General features: G+C 38.8%; 2 protein-coding genes across 7 annotated transcripts; one reads left to right on the forward strand and one right to left on the reverse strand.

Moving 5' to 3' along the window:
• The first annotated feature begins 902 nt into the window (after positions 1-902).
• On the forward strand, positions 903-10,116 carry LOC144518808 (uncharacterized). 5 transcript variants are annotated; one of them, XM_078251729.1, is made up of 7 exons: positions 903-992; positions 1,099-1,240; positions 6,886-7,065; positions 7,167-7,328; positions 7,426-7,478; positions 7,664-7,754; positions 7,972-10,116. In XM_078251729.1, exons 1-7 carry the CDS (start codon positions 903-905, stop codon positions 8,106-8,108), a joined length of 855 nt encoding a protein of 284 aa, XP_078107855.1. In that variant the 3' UTR covers positions 8,109-10,116. The 5 variants fall into 5 exon arrangements, with proteins under 5 accessions (XP_078107855.1, XP_078107856.1, XP_078107858.1 ...); XM_078251730.1 differs by having other exon boundaries at positions 7,990-10,116; XM_078251732.1 differs by having other exon boundaries at positions 7,167-7,310.
• An 86-nt stretch (positions 10,117-10,202) lies between these two features.
• On the reverse strand, positions 10,203-17,459 carry cdc42se2 (CDC42 small effector 2). 2 transcript variants are annotated; one of them, XM_078251753.1, is made up of 5 exons: positions 17,364-17,459; positions 15,235-15,478; positions 14,017-14,118; positions 13,843-13,921; positions 10,203-11,644 (listed from the first exon to the last, which is right to left on the reverse strand). In XM_078251753.1, exons 2-4 carry the CDS (start codon positions 15,286-15,288, stop codon positions 13,847-13,849), a joined length of 231 nt encoding a protein of 76 aa, XP_078107879.1. In that variant the 5' UTR covers positions 15,289-15,478; positions 17,364-17,459; the 3' UTR covers positions 10,203-11,644; positions 13,843-13,846. The 2 variants fall into 2 exon arrangements, with proteins under 2 accessions (XP_078107879.1, XP_078107873.1); XM_078251747.1 differs by having other exon boundaries at positions 10,203-12,441; positions 17,364-17,455.
• Between the last annotated feature and the right edge of the window lie 5 nt (positions 17,460-17,464).

Here is a 17,464-nt window from a genome sequence, read left to right on the forward strand (position 1 = left end):
TTCACATGCAATGCGTTATATATTTTAATATATATATATCCTTTTAGTATAATTAAACATTTTTATAATAAGATAACATTGTGAATTGATCAGTTGATTTCATAATTTAGAATTATAAGCAATGTGTCATTTTATCGTATATATTCTCATGTATAGTTTTACAGTGACATTGATTTAATACAAAATACTGTTTCAGTGCCACTAAAATGAAGACAGTATCTTACAGTGGTGTAGTGTTGACAGTCATACATAGTGAGTCATGAACAAATAATATACCATAGCACAGAGTGCATATTAATTTGCAATGCTCATTTGATAAAGTAGCCTAACTGTGCACTGTGTATAATATTGTGTCAAACTGCATGTTCGACAATGTGGATGTGAACAGTGGTAACAGGAGGCACACAAGTTTAAAAGGGTGTTCTTGCTGATAACAGTATGAACTCTGTTTCCACCTGGTGGTCTTACATGAATACACACTGTCACTGCTGCCACAGTAATTTCATATGGAACCATGAAAAACCACATGGTCCCCAACATGTTTAGGCACTGACTTAAACCAAGCAGGATAGTTTGTTAACAGTGAATCCACAACTCAGCACGTAGAATTGCAAGAAAAGCATTTAAAACCTTTACAAAGACCTTAACAACTCTCCACTCAATCACACTCCACTTGTCATGAAAAGAATAACATACAGTATTTCCTGTAATTGGAGGAAGGTTATTGGAGGAGGAGAGTTATTGTCATAACTGCAAGATCTTCGATTGGAAGAATCCAGTGGAGGAGGAAGGGTGCCACGGACGGAACTGTGATTAAATCTGAGCTCCTGAGAAATTTTCTGTTACTGTTGAAACTCCTGTGTGGCCGGTAACACATCTCCACCTGAACCTTGGACTGCAGAATGCAACAACCAGGCCGGCTGAGGCTGAGGCCGTGGCTGGAGGAGCAGATTCAGTCTGGGAGGTATCCAGGAGTTAGCTGGCTGGACCAGGTAGACCCCCTCCATCTCACCCTCATCCCGCAAACGCATGCACACACCAGGGTGCAAAAGGTTTTGCTATTGACAACAATGTATTCACTGTTATTTTCTTCTACAGTCAGCACGGATCTTTCAAATCCCGTGGAAACATGCCGCTCGTCATGGATGGAGTATTGACCGAGATGCTACACTCTTCAGGAGTTGGGCCATGCACACTGGTAGGAACCCCAAACCAAAACAAACTGTGTTCCAGCTGCATGGTTGGTCCCCTATAGTCCATTCAGACTATTTCTTATTATCTTTTAATAATAATAATAATAATAATAATAATAATTTATACTTGATTAATCCTGCAAGGGAAATTGCAATGTTTTCACTCTGTTATTATTATACACATTACACACAGGCCTGAATTACACACACATGCTCAGTACCTATACATGCACTAATGTAGAGATGTCAGAGTGAGAGGGCTGCCCATGGACAGGCGCCATGAGCAGTTGGGGGTTCGGTGCCTTGCTCAAAAGCACCTTGGCAGCGCCCAGGAGGTGAACTGGCACCTTTCCAGCTACCAGTCCACCACCATACTTTAGTATTGATAGCTAATTTTCTATCAATCTAAGGCACTTTGCCTGATACCTTCTGTTACGTTCCTACATTTACACTTGCATGCTGACGCTTTGATGCAGAGCAATAGTTGAGAAAAACCACAACAAGCTTATATTCAATGATATTATGAGAACATTTTCATAATGTCACCTTTATGAATGAATCAATGCTAAATGTATTGATTTGCCTCACTTCATATATGGCATTAGTTTTTCACTGTCACAACGTCCCTGATTCAATTCTGGCCAGGGATCTTTCAATGAAGTATAAAGTGCCCCAAAAAGATTGGTTTTAGGTTTAGGATTACCTTATTCATGAGAAAAGTCCAAAGAATAATCCTTAGCACAGCATGTCATTTCTTGAATATGTTTTGGAATAAAAGTAAAGTTTCTAAATGTTATCTAAAGTTAACCATTTTGGAAACTACAACCATCCCAATAAGATTAACCTGTAGGTCCTGTTTCCTGCTTAGTAGAAGTCTTTCCAGTGAAGAGCAGCCACGGTTGTAAGGCTTTTCAGTACACGTCTTTCTAGATTTACCACATTCATACCATCCAGCTAAGTGATACGATGTGCACAGGAACTTTAAATAGCACCAGAGTATATGCCACATCAACTGCATTTAAAGGAACACACTTGGAAAAAGATGACTGATCGATTTATGTGTTTTTTTAGTGTGTGCAAACACTGCACATTTAAAACATTTCCAACCTGTTGCTGCTTAGATTTGTATTTACATTTTACATGCAAAATTCAAATCTCAAGACATGTGAAACTCGCAATTGACTACATATGATTTTTATCAAACCTTTCAGTTCATGTGTTAGGCTTTTTCTCATAGGAATCAGAACTTTTTTTTAATTATCTGTGTCAAATTACTGACTACCTGCTTATAGTGTGCAGTGAGATTACATATTTGGGGCATATTATTGCAAATGACCTGTCTATAGGCAGCGTCGGATGCTGTATGCTCAAGCGAACATGCTGTGTCGTGTGTTTAGCATGTGTTCTGTATCTGTGAGGATCTCACTCTTCAGAGCGTATTGTACACCTTTGTATACTGCCTACCTGTGGTGTCGTTATAAGCAAGGCAGCATTAGAAAACTCATAGTGGCTTATAATGACAGCATGAGGCTGCTGCTGAGGGCTCCAAGAAGCTCCAGTGCAAGCCATATGTTTGTCAGTGTCGGGGTACCTACCTGCTCTGCTGTTTTACGTAACCTGATGTATAGATTTATGTGTAGGGTATCTGAGTCAGAAAATGACTTGATCACTGTTTTGGCTAACCCTGTACGCAGTTCTGTCAGATTTTCTTCCAGACTGTTGAACCATTGGCGAACATGTCTGTATGTCAGACACTGAACATTGTGGAAGGTTTTGTATTTTTGTATTTTATATTATACTCTGTGTGTTTTTTATTGTGATATGGATCCCCCTGGGTCTGAAATAAAGTGTATATATAGTAAAAAGCAAAAACATTGAATAATTTGTGGAATATTTTGTGTCCAGAATCTAAGAAACTAAATTATAATTTGTATAATATAGTACAATAATAATAATTTGATAATCCTCTTCATAATCTCATAGCCAGATGTATTTGCTCTATCTGTAATCTCATTTCTGTATGTTCTGATAACACACACACACACACACACACACACACACACACACACACACACACACACACACACACCGTCACACAGTCCAGTCTTGGGAAAGTCACGCTTTGTGATTGTAGCTGCACATCACATCATGGGAAAGCTCCAGTTCAGTTGCTGTGAATGTTGTGGGTGATCATATTGCTGTCAAAGTACAACAGGACAGCTTCTCACAAGATCTAGAAAAAACATATTCATCATTTGAATATGTAAAAGCGCACACTGTACGGAGTGTTGTATGTCCTAAAATTCAGCTCAATATTCAAGAAAACAATAAAAAAAAGTAATAATAATAATATAGTACACAGATTATAGAATTGAACCACCAACTAAGCCTGGGGAAATTGACACAACATTTGTAAAGGCTCGTCAAGTCGTAATGGCAGTGAGAGATTGGAGCATGTGTGCAATAGAGCTGCTGCTACCTGCGCTCGCCCTTGTCTGCTGTAAATGGTCCGTAGAGGATCTTTTTAAGCTCCAGTGATTTCATTACTGAGGCTGGTAATTAAATTCAGAGGATTGGCTGAGATCCAAATGCTAAATATGAGAACTAAACACACTGGATGGAGTCACACTGGATGATCGATGGAAGCAACAGCACAGTTTAAGTTGTTACAGTGATGTTTGAAGATGAAGATTTTGTTGTGTGCAAGTCCTCGTTTCTCCAAATATCTACAATGGTGGCGGTGTGCAAATTACGGTGGCCGACAGGGGCAAACACCCTGCAACTTAAGAAAACACACGCAAATAGACAAAACACAAGCAAATTAAGAAAACAACTTCATTAATTTGACAACACATGCGCAGCATTCAGCAAACGCACTGCAAATACACACAACACAACCAAATACATTAACGCGCTGCAAATACACACAACACAACCAAATACATAAACGCGCTGCAAATACACACAACACAACCAAATACATAAACGTGCTGCTGAAACGATAAAAAGAAAAGCACACAAACCCAGAAAACAAATGCAACAAAAAAAGCAGCATCCAGATTATACAACGGAAGTTCTCCAGACCTCTAGAGGGAGCAGCTAGTGGAACAGCTTGATTTTCGACCCCACGGGGAGAGAGCGCTCTGCCTTTTTATTAGAGTTGGGTATGGCTGCAGCCTGGAGAACTCCATAGACTGTATATTAAATTCATATTATTATTAATAACATAATATATTAATAATATACAGTCTATGCTCCCGTCTCATGCCCTCCCGGCTGGTGCAGTCCCCGAGCTTTTTGTGAACTAAACAGTACGGCAATCATGCTAATGAATACAATAACTTTTTTAGCAGATGTCTTACTTACAACACGTTGGAGTTAGCAAAGCAGTTTTGTGTTTATATGTGCGAGCGGGATTTATTCAGATTGATAAATCCCACGGTAAATTGGCTGGTTTACTAAACAGGGAGGGACTATAAATCCTGTCTGTTTTTTGTATTTCAAGAGCCAATTGCTCCACAATATGAATACAGATTGATCACTTATTTTGTTGGTAACCGTTGTTGTATAATCACAATATTACACTTGAGGAGTATCACCTGTGACCTGAGCCGAGACACACCCACCAAACGAGAGAAAACATATCTCAAACATAGACTTAATATTTACAGTCTATGCAGTTGCTCTCTCACTTTTCCTATAACATGCACGGAAAATCCCCCAGTGGTTAAACTTCTCACCTTGCTGCAGTGATGCACCGATGTACTCTAGGACACCATGACATCACTGGGTGGTTACAGGTGCAAGATAGTGGTTGAACTTCTCACTTTGCTGCAGTGATGCACCAATGTACTCTAGGACACCATGACATCACTGGGTGGTTACAGGTGCAAGATAGTGGTTGAAGTTCTCACCTTGCTGCAGTGATGTACCGATGTACTCTAGGACACCATGACATCACTGGGTGGTTACAGGTGCAAGATAGTGGTTGAAGTTCTCACCTTGCTGCAGTGATGTACCGATGTACTCTAGGACACCATGACATCACTGGGTGGTTACAGGTGCAAGATAGTACACTTCTGACCACACCCCTGCCCCTACAGCCTCTAAACACTTGCAAATTAATACTTGAACAATGGCTGTAACCCTATTACTTCAAACCTCTAATACTGACTGTTGATTTGTGTCTATCCTACTGACTACTTTATTCCCTTATAATGCGCATATTTAATGCTGTCTTTTTTAAACTTTATCCTTGCACTGCTATAGTTTTTATATTACTATGTCTACATTATTCTCTTATATTCTCCATATGTAATGCTGGTCTCTAGACTTTATCCATTCACTACTTATTTGCACTACCACCATGACACACACTCTCATAGAGCACCTTACCATGCATACTGACACACAGGGTCAGTCCCTGCCCTGTCACTGCAGGGCAGTCCCTTAGTATTAGTAGTTATCTTTTCTTTTATTGTCCATATTATTCATGTGGATTTGTTAGTGTATCATCCTGTTTATGATGTATGTGTATGTTGTGTGTGATGTCTTTAAGCTACTGGGACCTTGAATTTCCCCTTGAGGATCAATAAAGTATCTATCTATCTATCTATCTATCTATCAATCTATCTATCTATCTATCTATCTATCTAGACAGATTTGCAGCTTGATAGGCTGATCCAATTACAGCATTCAAAAATGTGGTGAAGCCTTTGGAAGCTAATTCGATCGGAATTTGTAAATGCTTCCTTATGCAGATCTGTTTCCTCCTCTCTGTCTTCTTATGCATATGATTCTGAGTTGATACTGTGTGTTTTATTTTATGTGTTTTTAATGTTTGCATGTATATTGTTTGAAACACTGTATCTGTATGCTGCCATCTTGACCAGGGCTCCATTGAAAAAAAATCTTTTGTAATCTCAATGGGACTTACCTGGTAAAATAAAGGTTTAATAATTATAATAGTAATAAAACACTCAACCATTGTATATACCAGTGATGCTGTGTGTGGTCAGAGGTGATACACACTTGAAACTTGCAGTTATTCCTGCTTATTAGCCTGTTGCAGGAAGTTACATTTTAAACTTACTACATCTGGGCAAAAAGTATTCAGTATTTAAACTTACTTCTGGTTTGAACTCTGGTTTGTTTTTACACACACACACACACACACACACACACACACACACACACACACACACACACACACACACACACACACACACACACAGAATATAGACCTCATTCCAGCACATATCTTGCACATATCGATGCTCTGTTGCTCTGAGTATTAATATTATTATTATCATCTTTTCTTTTCTTTTTGCATTGGGTTAGCTCACTCTGCATTTTTCTGTCTTTGCTCAGGGGGAAACACTCAGCACTGATTTTCAATTTGTTTTTAACACAGTGCATGATTATTCCCCATGCTGTTGGCTAGCACTACTGACAGCTGTGAGTGTGGGGGGTGGATGGAAGCATATGTGTTCATATGTGTGCGCACGTGTTTGCCTCTGCGTGAGAGTGCATGGGGACTGTGTGTGTGTTTGTGTGTGTTCTTGTTTTGTTGAATATCAATATGTGGGAAAGAAAGAAATTACTTTTTGTCCGCTGTCCTTTTGTGGAAACACAATAGAAAAGTGTTTCTTACACACAGACCAATGCTTGCCTGTACACTTGTTCACTTCAGGACGATATCATCCAGGCAAAGACAAGCCAGATCCCAAGACATGGAAGGCAAATTTCCGCTGTGCCTTGAATTCTCTGTCTGACATCTGTGAGCTGCGGGAGCACAGCAGGAAGAGAGGCAGCAATGCCTACAGAGTCTACAGGATGATGCCCAGCACACAAACACACAGACGCAGGAGAGGTAAGACACACCTTGAACATGTATTTATCAAACATATTCTGACATATTCTCAGTCAGACCTCATGTGACATGACTGTCCTGCCCCCCCTCCCCTTCCTCAGGGTTGAGGTTGATAAGCAGGCCTCGAGAAAGACAGGCGAGTTTAGGTGATGATACACACACCACGCATGCCTGGCAACCCACAACAACAAGACCCATTTCAGACACACCACAGAAGGTGGAGACCCATGCAGAGGACATATTTGGTAATGCCCAAACGCATGGTGAGACAGTTGTTGTCAAAGCGTTTTGTTGTTTTTCTATCTGTTGTCTAAAAGACTCTGGCACCTTGTAATGATGCTAGTTATTGTTGTTGTTTAGGTATGTGGGAGGCCAAACCAGAGGACCAGGAGCAGAATGAGGCTGTATTTAAGGTATCAGAACTTCCATGTGTGGTTTATCCTGTCATAGAGACTATCTCACCGGCAGAAAAAAGGAAAAGTTCCCTAATGAAACTGCATCCTATTATAGATCAGTTGCATGTTTCTGGGATTCAGTTTGGGTTCTGTAGGCAGTGCTCTTGATATCTGACTGACTGTTGATATTTTGCTTCCTGTAGTTGATGGACCACTTAAGCAACACTGATGTCTGGAACCAGACTGGGGAGCAGAGAGGATGGAGAACACACACACTGTGGGACCACTGGCACTGTACGACACTTTATATATATATATATAGTTTGTTAATCTATTATTAGGACTGTCCTTGACATCTAAAGCCTTCTTACTCCTATGGTCCAAACGGGTTTATGATGTTTTCAAATAATTGCTTGAGTTATTTTAAAAAATCAGTCAGATTGCATCAGTAGCAGGTTAGGTGGGAGTATTATTGTGAGAAGGACTGTGAAAATTGATTAAATAAAAGCAGTGGTTTTGTGCTCCTCAGGTGCTGGTGATGATAACCCGTATTCTCTGCACACAGAGAACTACAGTGATCTGTTTGGTCCAAACTACATCAAGGAGCTCTCTGATTGGTCCACACATCAGCAAACACTCATGCCGTAGCTGTGTAGCCTACTGAACGCTTCATCCAGCTCTTTGTGTTAACCACAGCTGTTCTTCCTTCAGGCTTTCTTGCTAACTTTCAGCTGATTTCCTCCTGCCGTCTGTCTGCTGAGCTGACCACTGAAAAGGGGAAACAAGAGAGGGGGAGCGGACAGAGAATATTGCTCTGTCAGTCAGTCGGACGGTCATCTTCTCTGCTGAGCATGCTGAGATGAAGATCCTGTTCCAAGCCAAGCTTTACCTCTGTCATCATCACTTCACTATGGTTCAGTGCCTCAAATTCACTGACATGACACCAAGCTCACAGCGAAAACAGATCTCATTTCGCTTTAGTGCAGGATCAGTTATTGCTCTACTAGTTCTCTAAGTTTTACTGGATGTTTAGCCAACATACAGTAAAGGAAGTGCAGAACACACAGGGATTACATTACATTTACATTTAACAGTTTGGCTTGTGTTTGTTTGGGAGTGGGGTTTAAAACTCCAAAGTACTACACAGTAAGCCGCAATCAATATATATCTTTTTTTGTCCTATATATGCATGTGATTTCTCTACCTTTAGTTTTACCATTTTTTAAGACTTCTCACAGAGATACTCAAGTTTAAATATTGTCATTGTTTGAGGCAGAACATGGTGCACTTTGTTTTGTATGATATTGTACAACCTGTTTTGTGTTTGTTTTGTATTTTTAAATACTGTTTGAACGGAATGCGGTGGCTTCAGAAGGCAGCTGTTTATCACTTCAATAAAATCTATAACCGGCAGTGGAATTAATTATATTTGGCAGTCAATGACCCACCGTCATTATTACACTGCTGTCTAATAATTCTCCACAGAATTGATGTGATAGATTTAAAAAAACGCAACCAATAATATGCCTTTATTGTTTAATGACCTTTAAAGATCAGTGCATTTTAACATTTTATGAAAGACATTTTAAACAGCACAGAACATTTAAGTAATTTGTTGTGAGGGCTTCACTATAAATACATATGTTGTCAGACTCACCCTGTGACTGTAAACATGTGTAGCCACAAGTACAAATATAGCTCACATTTCCAAGTTCTGTAACAATAATGTCTACTAAAATCTAATCTCTTTAGTGTGATTAAACGCTTTAGCACCATATAAAAATAGCCTTACTTTATTGATTATAACTGGAATATACAGTAGATTATCACACTAGTTGTTTGTGCTTGGTCACTTTACAGGCTTTTTTCATGGTAGACATCTTGTTATAGACGGATTAGCACAGGTGTAAACAATAACACTAATTATGACTCTGTTACTTTGAAGTGTCAGTGTCTTCATGTCTAGCCTTGAAAGTGGCACACCAGCCTGTAACTTGTAATTATGAAAAAGAATGTGCTCTTCCTTCTCAGCATGATTGTCTTTGGGTCAAATTTGACCCATTTCAAAAAAAATGTCTACATCAGAAATTTGGGTTTCTTTCAAACAAATTGCCAAAAATTAACATGGATTTTTCCATTTAAAGCTCTTCTCAAGTAAAATGAAGGATCAGTACACTACTTTCATTGCATTTTGGGTGTTTTATTCAATGTTATAGCATATTCCTGCTTTTTAAACTCAAAAATTTGGTTTAGTGTCCATGAATTCCAAGAGTAAGTGTAAAACTCGTTGTATGACGATTACAGATGTAGCTCTTTTTAGGTCCAAACTCACAACTTATTTGTTTAGAATGGCTTTTAATACCTAGTAGTGGTGTGACAATTCCCCTCTCCTGTTTCTATGTAACCTTTTCTGAATTTACTGTTTTCTGTTTCATTCTTTTTATTGTATGATATGTCATATATTATGTGTTTTTCTCTTGGTTTCTGATGTGAAGCACTTTGGATACCTGCTGGTTACTGTAAAGTAACTCTCTTTTGTGTATATTTGATGTTTTTCATGGGGTTGGGGTATATTACTTTATATTATTTTTTGTAAAGCACTTTGTAATCCTGTTTTGAAAGGTGCTGGATAAATAAAGCTATTATTATTATTATTTTACTCTTGAGCTCAACCATACCCTGTATCACCCCATAGATGTGGGGTTTTGGCCTTAAGTAAAAACATGGAACACACAGTCGGTCAAACATCAACATTTAACATTTATTTGTCATTATTCTGAAAAATGCAGAAAAAAGACAGATGAACTTCCCTTGAAGTGGGAACTACATATCAGGCAGTTCCTGAGGAAAGACAACAAAAAAACACTGCTCCAACTCTCTGCCTTCCCAGTAATGTTATAAAGAAAAGTAGCCTAAAATATACGTATGACCCTGAATACATATAAACCATGGATCCTTTACTTTCATGTTACGTATTTACAGTGTCATCATAACAATCCCAACAATTTTTAAAGTCACATTCAACCAGTCCACTAGCACAGCCTGCTGGTCAGATAATATACTGCAGTCGCAGCATTCAGCACAGAGCTGGAAAACACAAACTAGTCTACGCATTTTTGGATCTCTTTTCACACAGGAATTACTACAGAAACATTTAAAGAGGGACAGATGAACTATGTGACAATATTTTAGCCTGATGATTCACAATATTAAATCTGTGTTGGGAAAGTGGTTACCATCAGTTTTAAGGCTGTAAATGACAATATATAACATATGTGAGAATATCTATCCAGCATTCATGTTGCCTGGTACCAACACCAAATATATCATTCTTTTATCATAAATAGGACAATAGCACTTATTTAACACCAATTTACACAGACTTTCGCTTGACTTAATAAAAGAACCACATTCTGTTGTTATCTGTTGATGTACATGGAGGACAAATAATCACATGTATTAATAGATCCAGGCCTGGTGGGTTTGGTCGACACTTTTCATTTCTAATGACTGTGAGTAGTGATGAGCAGTGTGTAGATGATGATGAACAATAATGGCAATACTGAGGGACGAAAGTGTACCAGCCGGTCAATAAAAAGGGAGAATCTTAACTTTAGTCTGATCCCTAACACAACTGACAACCAACGTAATCAGCCAATAAGAGCTGCACTTATTTACTTTCCCCTAAGAGAGGAAACCTTTATAGAAAATGATATACCTTTGAAAAAGGAAATATAACTTTTTGTAATTTTAAATGTTTTGGACAAAATAATGTTAACATCACATGAAAACATCTTTTAACACTGAAGCAACCTAATCACAAACACTGCTACAAAAGGTGGGTCGCATTAGATTGAGTGCCAGATGTAGTAGCATCTGGCAGCTTTAAGGAGGTGCGGCATTTGAGTTTTCAAAGAAACACAAAACTACTAAGACCTCCGGAGGGACAAGATCCTTTCTGACAGGATTATGAGTGTATCAGCCAAATAAATGACAGAAAGATTATTTTTATGTCAAGAGATGTAATGACAAGGAACAGTGTGTAACACAAACTGTGTGAGGGAAAAGGCAGCACAGCAGTACAACAAACCATGTATCAACCCTGACCCACATTTGTGGCGCTGTTTGCAGTGTGATTTGGTTACTTCCAAGTTTAATTCTTGGTCTACTGCTGGTACACAAGCCTTGAAAAAGAAGAAAAGACATAGAAAAATATGAATTGTCTTGGAACCACTACGCTCAGTATTTGCAGCATGAAGCTGCCAAACGTCACCGGTAAAACAAATAAACATGACTTCAGAAGGCAGATTAGGAAGTTTATAGTTTATTAAAATTCTATATGGTTTAATCTAAATGAGTATTAAAAAAAACAGTTGAATCAATGCAAAATTCCCTAGCGAAGTGTGAGTGTACAATGTATGATCCAGTGTACTCTACTCATTCAAGTTTATTACAAGACAGCAATCTTCAACCCTGAAAGCAACTCAGAGGATCATGAGTATTTCTCAGAATAAAAACAATGAACATATCGCTTTTTGCCTTGCTACCTCTACCTGTCCTTTGATAAACCTCTGATAATAAAGAAAGAAACTGAATGTTCCAAATCTCCAGCGTGGCCCAGCCACCATGAGGTCCATTTACAAATCAGAAAATAAATACAGGCTACAACAGCAAATATTTTTGAAAATATTTTCCTCATGCATACACACAAGCATACGTCTGACTGAGATTATGAGCTTTCTAAACCCTCTTATCTATTCTTAACAGTTACTCTTTACAGTGCAACAGTATGGCAGCAAATGGATAGCAGTGCTTTCATTAAAAAAAAAAAAAAAAAAAGGAATGGAAAATAAAAAATATATACAACATTATGGAAAAGCAGTAGTTTCATCTTTTGGTCCTGTGTCCATTACAGACAGAACTGCTTTTTGAAAACGCTTCCTCATATCAACAACAGTAGTTTCCACAAGACTGTGAAGGGCTGAGAGGGGGAAAAGAGTGGAACAAATGTTAGGATCTTAAATGCTACTGACAGGCCAAATTACACTACTGTACCATCAAAATCTGAGCTTGTTTGGACAAAGTTTGTGGGAGGCGGGGGGGATTCACTTTTTGAGAGTGAAAAGGCATCAGAGTGCTGACTCTGGCTCTTTCCCCTGACTTTTCCGCACAAAAATGTTTGATATTGTGGTGCTGAAACTATTTAGGTACCCAAAGAATGGTGAGGGCCAAAAATAATAAGTGAGAGTAACCATGGCAACATCCAGTGCGAGTTTAAAAACAACGCAGGGTGCAACATTAACAGTTAACCAGTTGCCTGAGGCCAGTAGAAAGGAATGCCACAAGAAAAATGAAAGTGGTTATCTGCACAACAAAGATAATCAAAAGGAACAAGGACATTCATTCCGTCATGGAGGAAGGGTTGAATATTCCTTAATAACACATGACTATATATATATATACACAGTACAGTATAAACATGCGCTGTGGGGCATTTCACCTAGCCTCACAAGCCAGACCCACATCAAAATACATTTGCTGCCGCTAGGGTGCGTCTAGATTTCTAGGCTACATTTCACCAGTTCCCTTTCAAAGCCAAATAAGACAAGCTTGCTGTTGTGTGTAAGCATGATTTGCCATCATTTGTTATGAAAAGAGTCAAATCAGGGTCTTTTAGTTGTAGATGGTAACTTGAGAAGTCTTCAAATTCCCATATTGGGGTCTTTTTCATCAATAACAAAAGTGTTAAAGCTAGAGGCTGAAGGCTAAAACTATATTTTTGGTTAAGATTTATACACTATGTGGCCGGGTTGGATCAGTGGGTAGAGCAGGCGCACATATACTGAGATTATATATATATATATATATATATATATATATATATACATACATATACTCGAAAGCAGAGGTCCAGGGTTCGATTCCGACCTGTGACAATTTCCTGCATGTCTTCCCCCTCTCTCTCCCCCCTTTCTCACCTAGTTGTCCTGTCAAAAATTAAAGGCGGAAAAGCCCAAAAAATAATCTTTATACACTAGTGTGACCTGGATGATTAAAGCGTGGAAGACAGAGGAACTACTTCTTTGGAAATAAACCTCTCACATACTGCTGCTGCTGTTGTTTATCAGTGTTTACCATGAATGCTGCATTGCTCTGTAAAATATCAATCAATTCAATCTTTTCCCTTCTTTAAATCGTATGAGGTACAATTTCAGTGAAATATATTGGAAAATCATATTTTTGCATTAGTTTTAAATGTTAAATTTGTAGGTTTAAAAAAAAAAGTAGTAGACTTAGAAGTCTAAGCTGGGCTTGTATGGCTTTGGGATAGTGAAAGCTCTGCGGCTGAATGATCAGTTCCACTAAGTAAAGAATCTCTTACCTTGTTACAACTGAGAACCTTCAGATCCTCCATGCACATAGCCTCCTTTAGATTTCATCTGGGCCTGAACAAGGTCCACCTACAAAGACCGAGGTGTAAACGTTAGTTGACTGAAAACGTAGGTTTGCTTTAATCTGTTGGATGAGTATTCTGTAAAGATAAGGAAAAACCTACTGATGCCAATCCATGGCCCATGTCCCCCGAGCCTACATGTGTGGTGTGAACAAAGTTTGTTGGCTCCCCGATCATGGAGCGATCGATCCGCCGTCGCCGTTTCTGTAAATAAGTACCATAAAATGTAACTTCTTTTTTTTTTTAGGCCACTAGTCTTATATATTTAAGCTAATATTACTACTCAGTGAGGATGGAGCAAAGGGGAAACCACCGGCTGAAACAGAGCCTGCTCTAGGGCTGCACAACATATCGCGAAAGAGAGAGATTTTTTGTGTTAGTTGAAAGAAAATAATAGAATTTCTTTTTTTTTTTTTTTTTTTTTTTTTTACTGCTGCCTTTTATGTTCAATTCAATGTTCAATTTTGTTAGAAATGATTTCATGTTATCTGTTTACTTTGGGTCAAATTGACCCATTTTATATCAGAAAATATGGGACGTAGAAATAAGCGCTGAAAATGTGTAGAAGAAAAATGTAACAATTTAAAATGTTGGAAAAAGCAAAAACAAACTGTGAAAAAAAAAGGTGTCAAAAATGGGATAAAAAGTGTTTTTTTCAAGGTTGAAAGGAAGACAACACAAGGGTTAAATTCAACAAGCAATTTGTTGTATTTCAGCAGAGTACTGGAAGCAGCAGAAATGCAGAACTGAGAACACCTTAATATCTGTTTATTTGTATCGTTATCGCGATATTCAACAATGTTATCATGTATAGCACATTTTCCTCATATCGTGCAGCTCTAGCCCGCTCATCCCTCTCCTGTGTACATTCTCAAACTTTCTTTAAGCAGTGAGCCTGTGCTGCTGTGGAGCTTAAACTGAGACAGATGTCGACATTGATGATTCCTTTTATCTTATCCGTTAGCTGACAGACTGGCCGACTACAATGAGGCACAATAACTGGTTGTCACATGAATAAACCTTATTGAATCCAAGTAAGTGTCATGTCAGACAGGGGGGGGGATGTGGCTAGCTGGAGGCCGTACCACTTTCTTATTTAATCCATAACAAAAAAAGGATGTGATATATACACATTTCAGGCACGACACAACCACATTGAATATTCACCATTGTCAGATAACGTTCTTAAAGAAACGTTATCTGACAATGGTGAATATTCGCTATTTTCCCAGCAGGAGTAAAACTGAAGATATATGGGCCAGAAGAGAATACTGTTTATTAACTTATATTATACATCTTCCGAGTTGATTTCATACTCACAGGTTGTGGCTGCTCTGCAATGCAGCAGCTGAAACAAACCCAGAACTCAGTCATTCTGAGGCTGACGAAGAAGCCGCAGCAGTTTCCTCTCTCAGTGCAGACGTCTCTCTGCGTCTGTCTTCCTGTTCAGTGTTATCAGAGCCACAAACACACGCCGGAAACTGATGACAGACACAGACCAATGGTTTCTCCGGGGTAAACCGTTGGCGCAAGAATTGTTCTCCCAACACAGGGCAGCACGCTCCTGTCAACAAGTGAAAGGCGTAGTTAAAAAAAAAATAAAAAAAATACTAATTACGTTTTTTTTTTTCCCCACAGAATGCCGAAATACTATGACAACATTAGTCATTATTGTCAAGGTTATCAATGATCTCTACACTTTGTTTTTTCCTGTCAAGCAACTATAGATTGGGATTAGCAACTTGTGGACACCTTCTGTTAGGCACAGGTCTAATTTTCCTGAATAAAAGTTGTTTAACACTTGATAGCAATATTAAGAAGTGAAAAATAGATGCATGTGATGGGGTTGAAGCCACTTGATTTAGCCCAGTAGCAGTTTTGTGCCTAGCGGGCCACTTCCTTCACTTGAGCAGGTTTCTCTTCTGGCAAGACCCACAGATTATGAGGTCAAACCTAGAGGCAGGGACATTGGCGTACATATAGCTCTTCAAATGAAATAATTTGCATTTCAACATTGCTGTTACACACATTTACCACATACAGACATTCCGACTTTCTCATACAGAGTACGTGAAAAGCTATTCTTTTTAAGTTATAACGTGAAACCTCAAAATGGAAGAAATTGGGTCAACGTGTACTGATCCTGAGCAGTAACCTACTATTAAAAGATGTCCAGGTCATCAAGAGCTTTCACGGTTACTGATTAACCTATGCTTCAGTGTTCATCATGCTGTTATTAGCACTACAGCCATGATAAGGTGTCATTTTAATTAATACCCCTCTGGAGCTTAAGCAATCGAGAGGCTTCTGTTAACTGGACAGGCAAGACAACGTAGAAAATAGAATTTGAAGCATCATCTGAAAAAAATGACTGAAAATGCCTATGCTGTTACTACTTAACATTTTATGTTGCACAGGTCCTACATATCCTACATCATAAGAAACGATTGCTTTTAGGAATACAGGATCTCCAAATGGTGACTCAGGATGAAACTTGTGTCATATGTGTTAAGATGAGAGTGAAACTGTGAAGGAACAAGATACAATTGAATTTTAAGGCTGTCCTAAACTTTAATTCTTAGTTTATCAGGAACAAAGGCATTGGAGTTATTTTTTAGTATTTTTAGTTGAAGTATGATTGAACACCAGCAGGATCAGATATTTCTCAGGTCAGTGAATAGTGGTTTTGCTGTGTAACGTTATAACTTTACTTGGCAGCATCTGAAAAACAGGATCAGGCATTCATTTCAGCCATTATTGCTGTCAGGCAGGAGGATCAAATGATCTGCCCAATGCAAAGAGCTCGCTGACAAAGTAGATTTCCTTATTTGCATCTGGCTGACATTACACATTGCATTGAGCGGTTACGATGCACTCCGTGGAGGTGAATTATTTGATCAGGTGCCAAAGAGTGATTGCATATAGTCTTAATGACTGTTGAAATCCTAAAAGGATCAGTTATTCTGCCTCTAATCTTGGATTACAAGAACGCAATTTGTATTTACAAACAGCTGGACGTTATGCAACGTTAACTTGGCACCGCTGCGGCAAAGACTCTTCTATTCACAGGGCGAGTCCGAGCTAAAATCACAACTGGAGGAGATTCCATGTGGTTACCGACGGCATCCCCGTGTCCCAGATTTGAATTGAATTGCTTCAGTAACGTTAGAGCGGGGTCGTTGCTTGCAGCCAACCAGCGTTAGCATTGATCAGCCGCTAACACAGTTAGCTCACAAGCTAACCATAACTAGCTCGCTAAAAGCAGCAGGATCGTGTTTTTTTCCACTGACAGCTAGCTAACCAGGCTAAGTGAGCCCGTTTTCGAAGGTGTGACTTCTATGTTCAACAAAAACGAGATGTAAAACAAATGAATACTCACCTAACTATTTACCAGCTTTATAAGAACCCTATTACCAATAGTTATTATAATTTTAAGTAAATACACTTACCAGCTGGCGACCGGTTTGCCGGAGTAAAATCGTAAGATCGACTGAAAGCTAAAGAATGCAAAAAAAAAAAACACAACCAGGAACTACGCTCCCAGATTGCG

This window comes from Sander vitreus, chromosome 1 (genome assembly GCF_031162955.1).
Source record: "Sander vitreus isolate 19-12246 chromosome 1, sanVit1, whole genome shotgun sequence".
NCBI classification, from domain to species: Eukaryota; Metazoa; Chordata; class Actinopteri; order Perciformes; family Percidae; genus Sander; species Sander vitreus.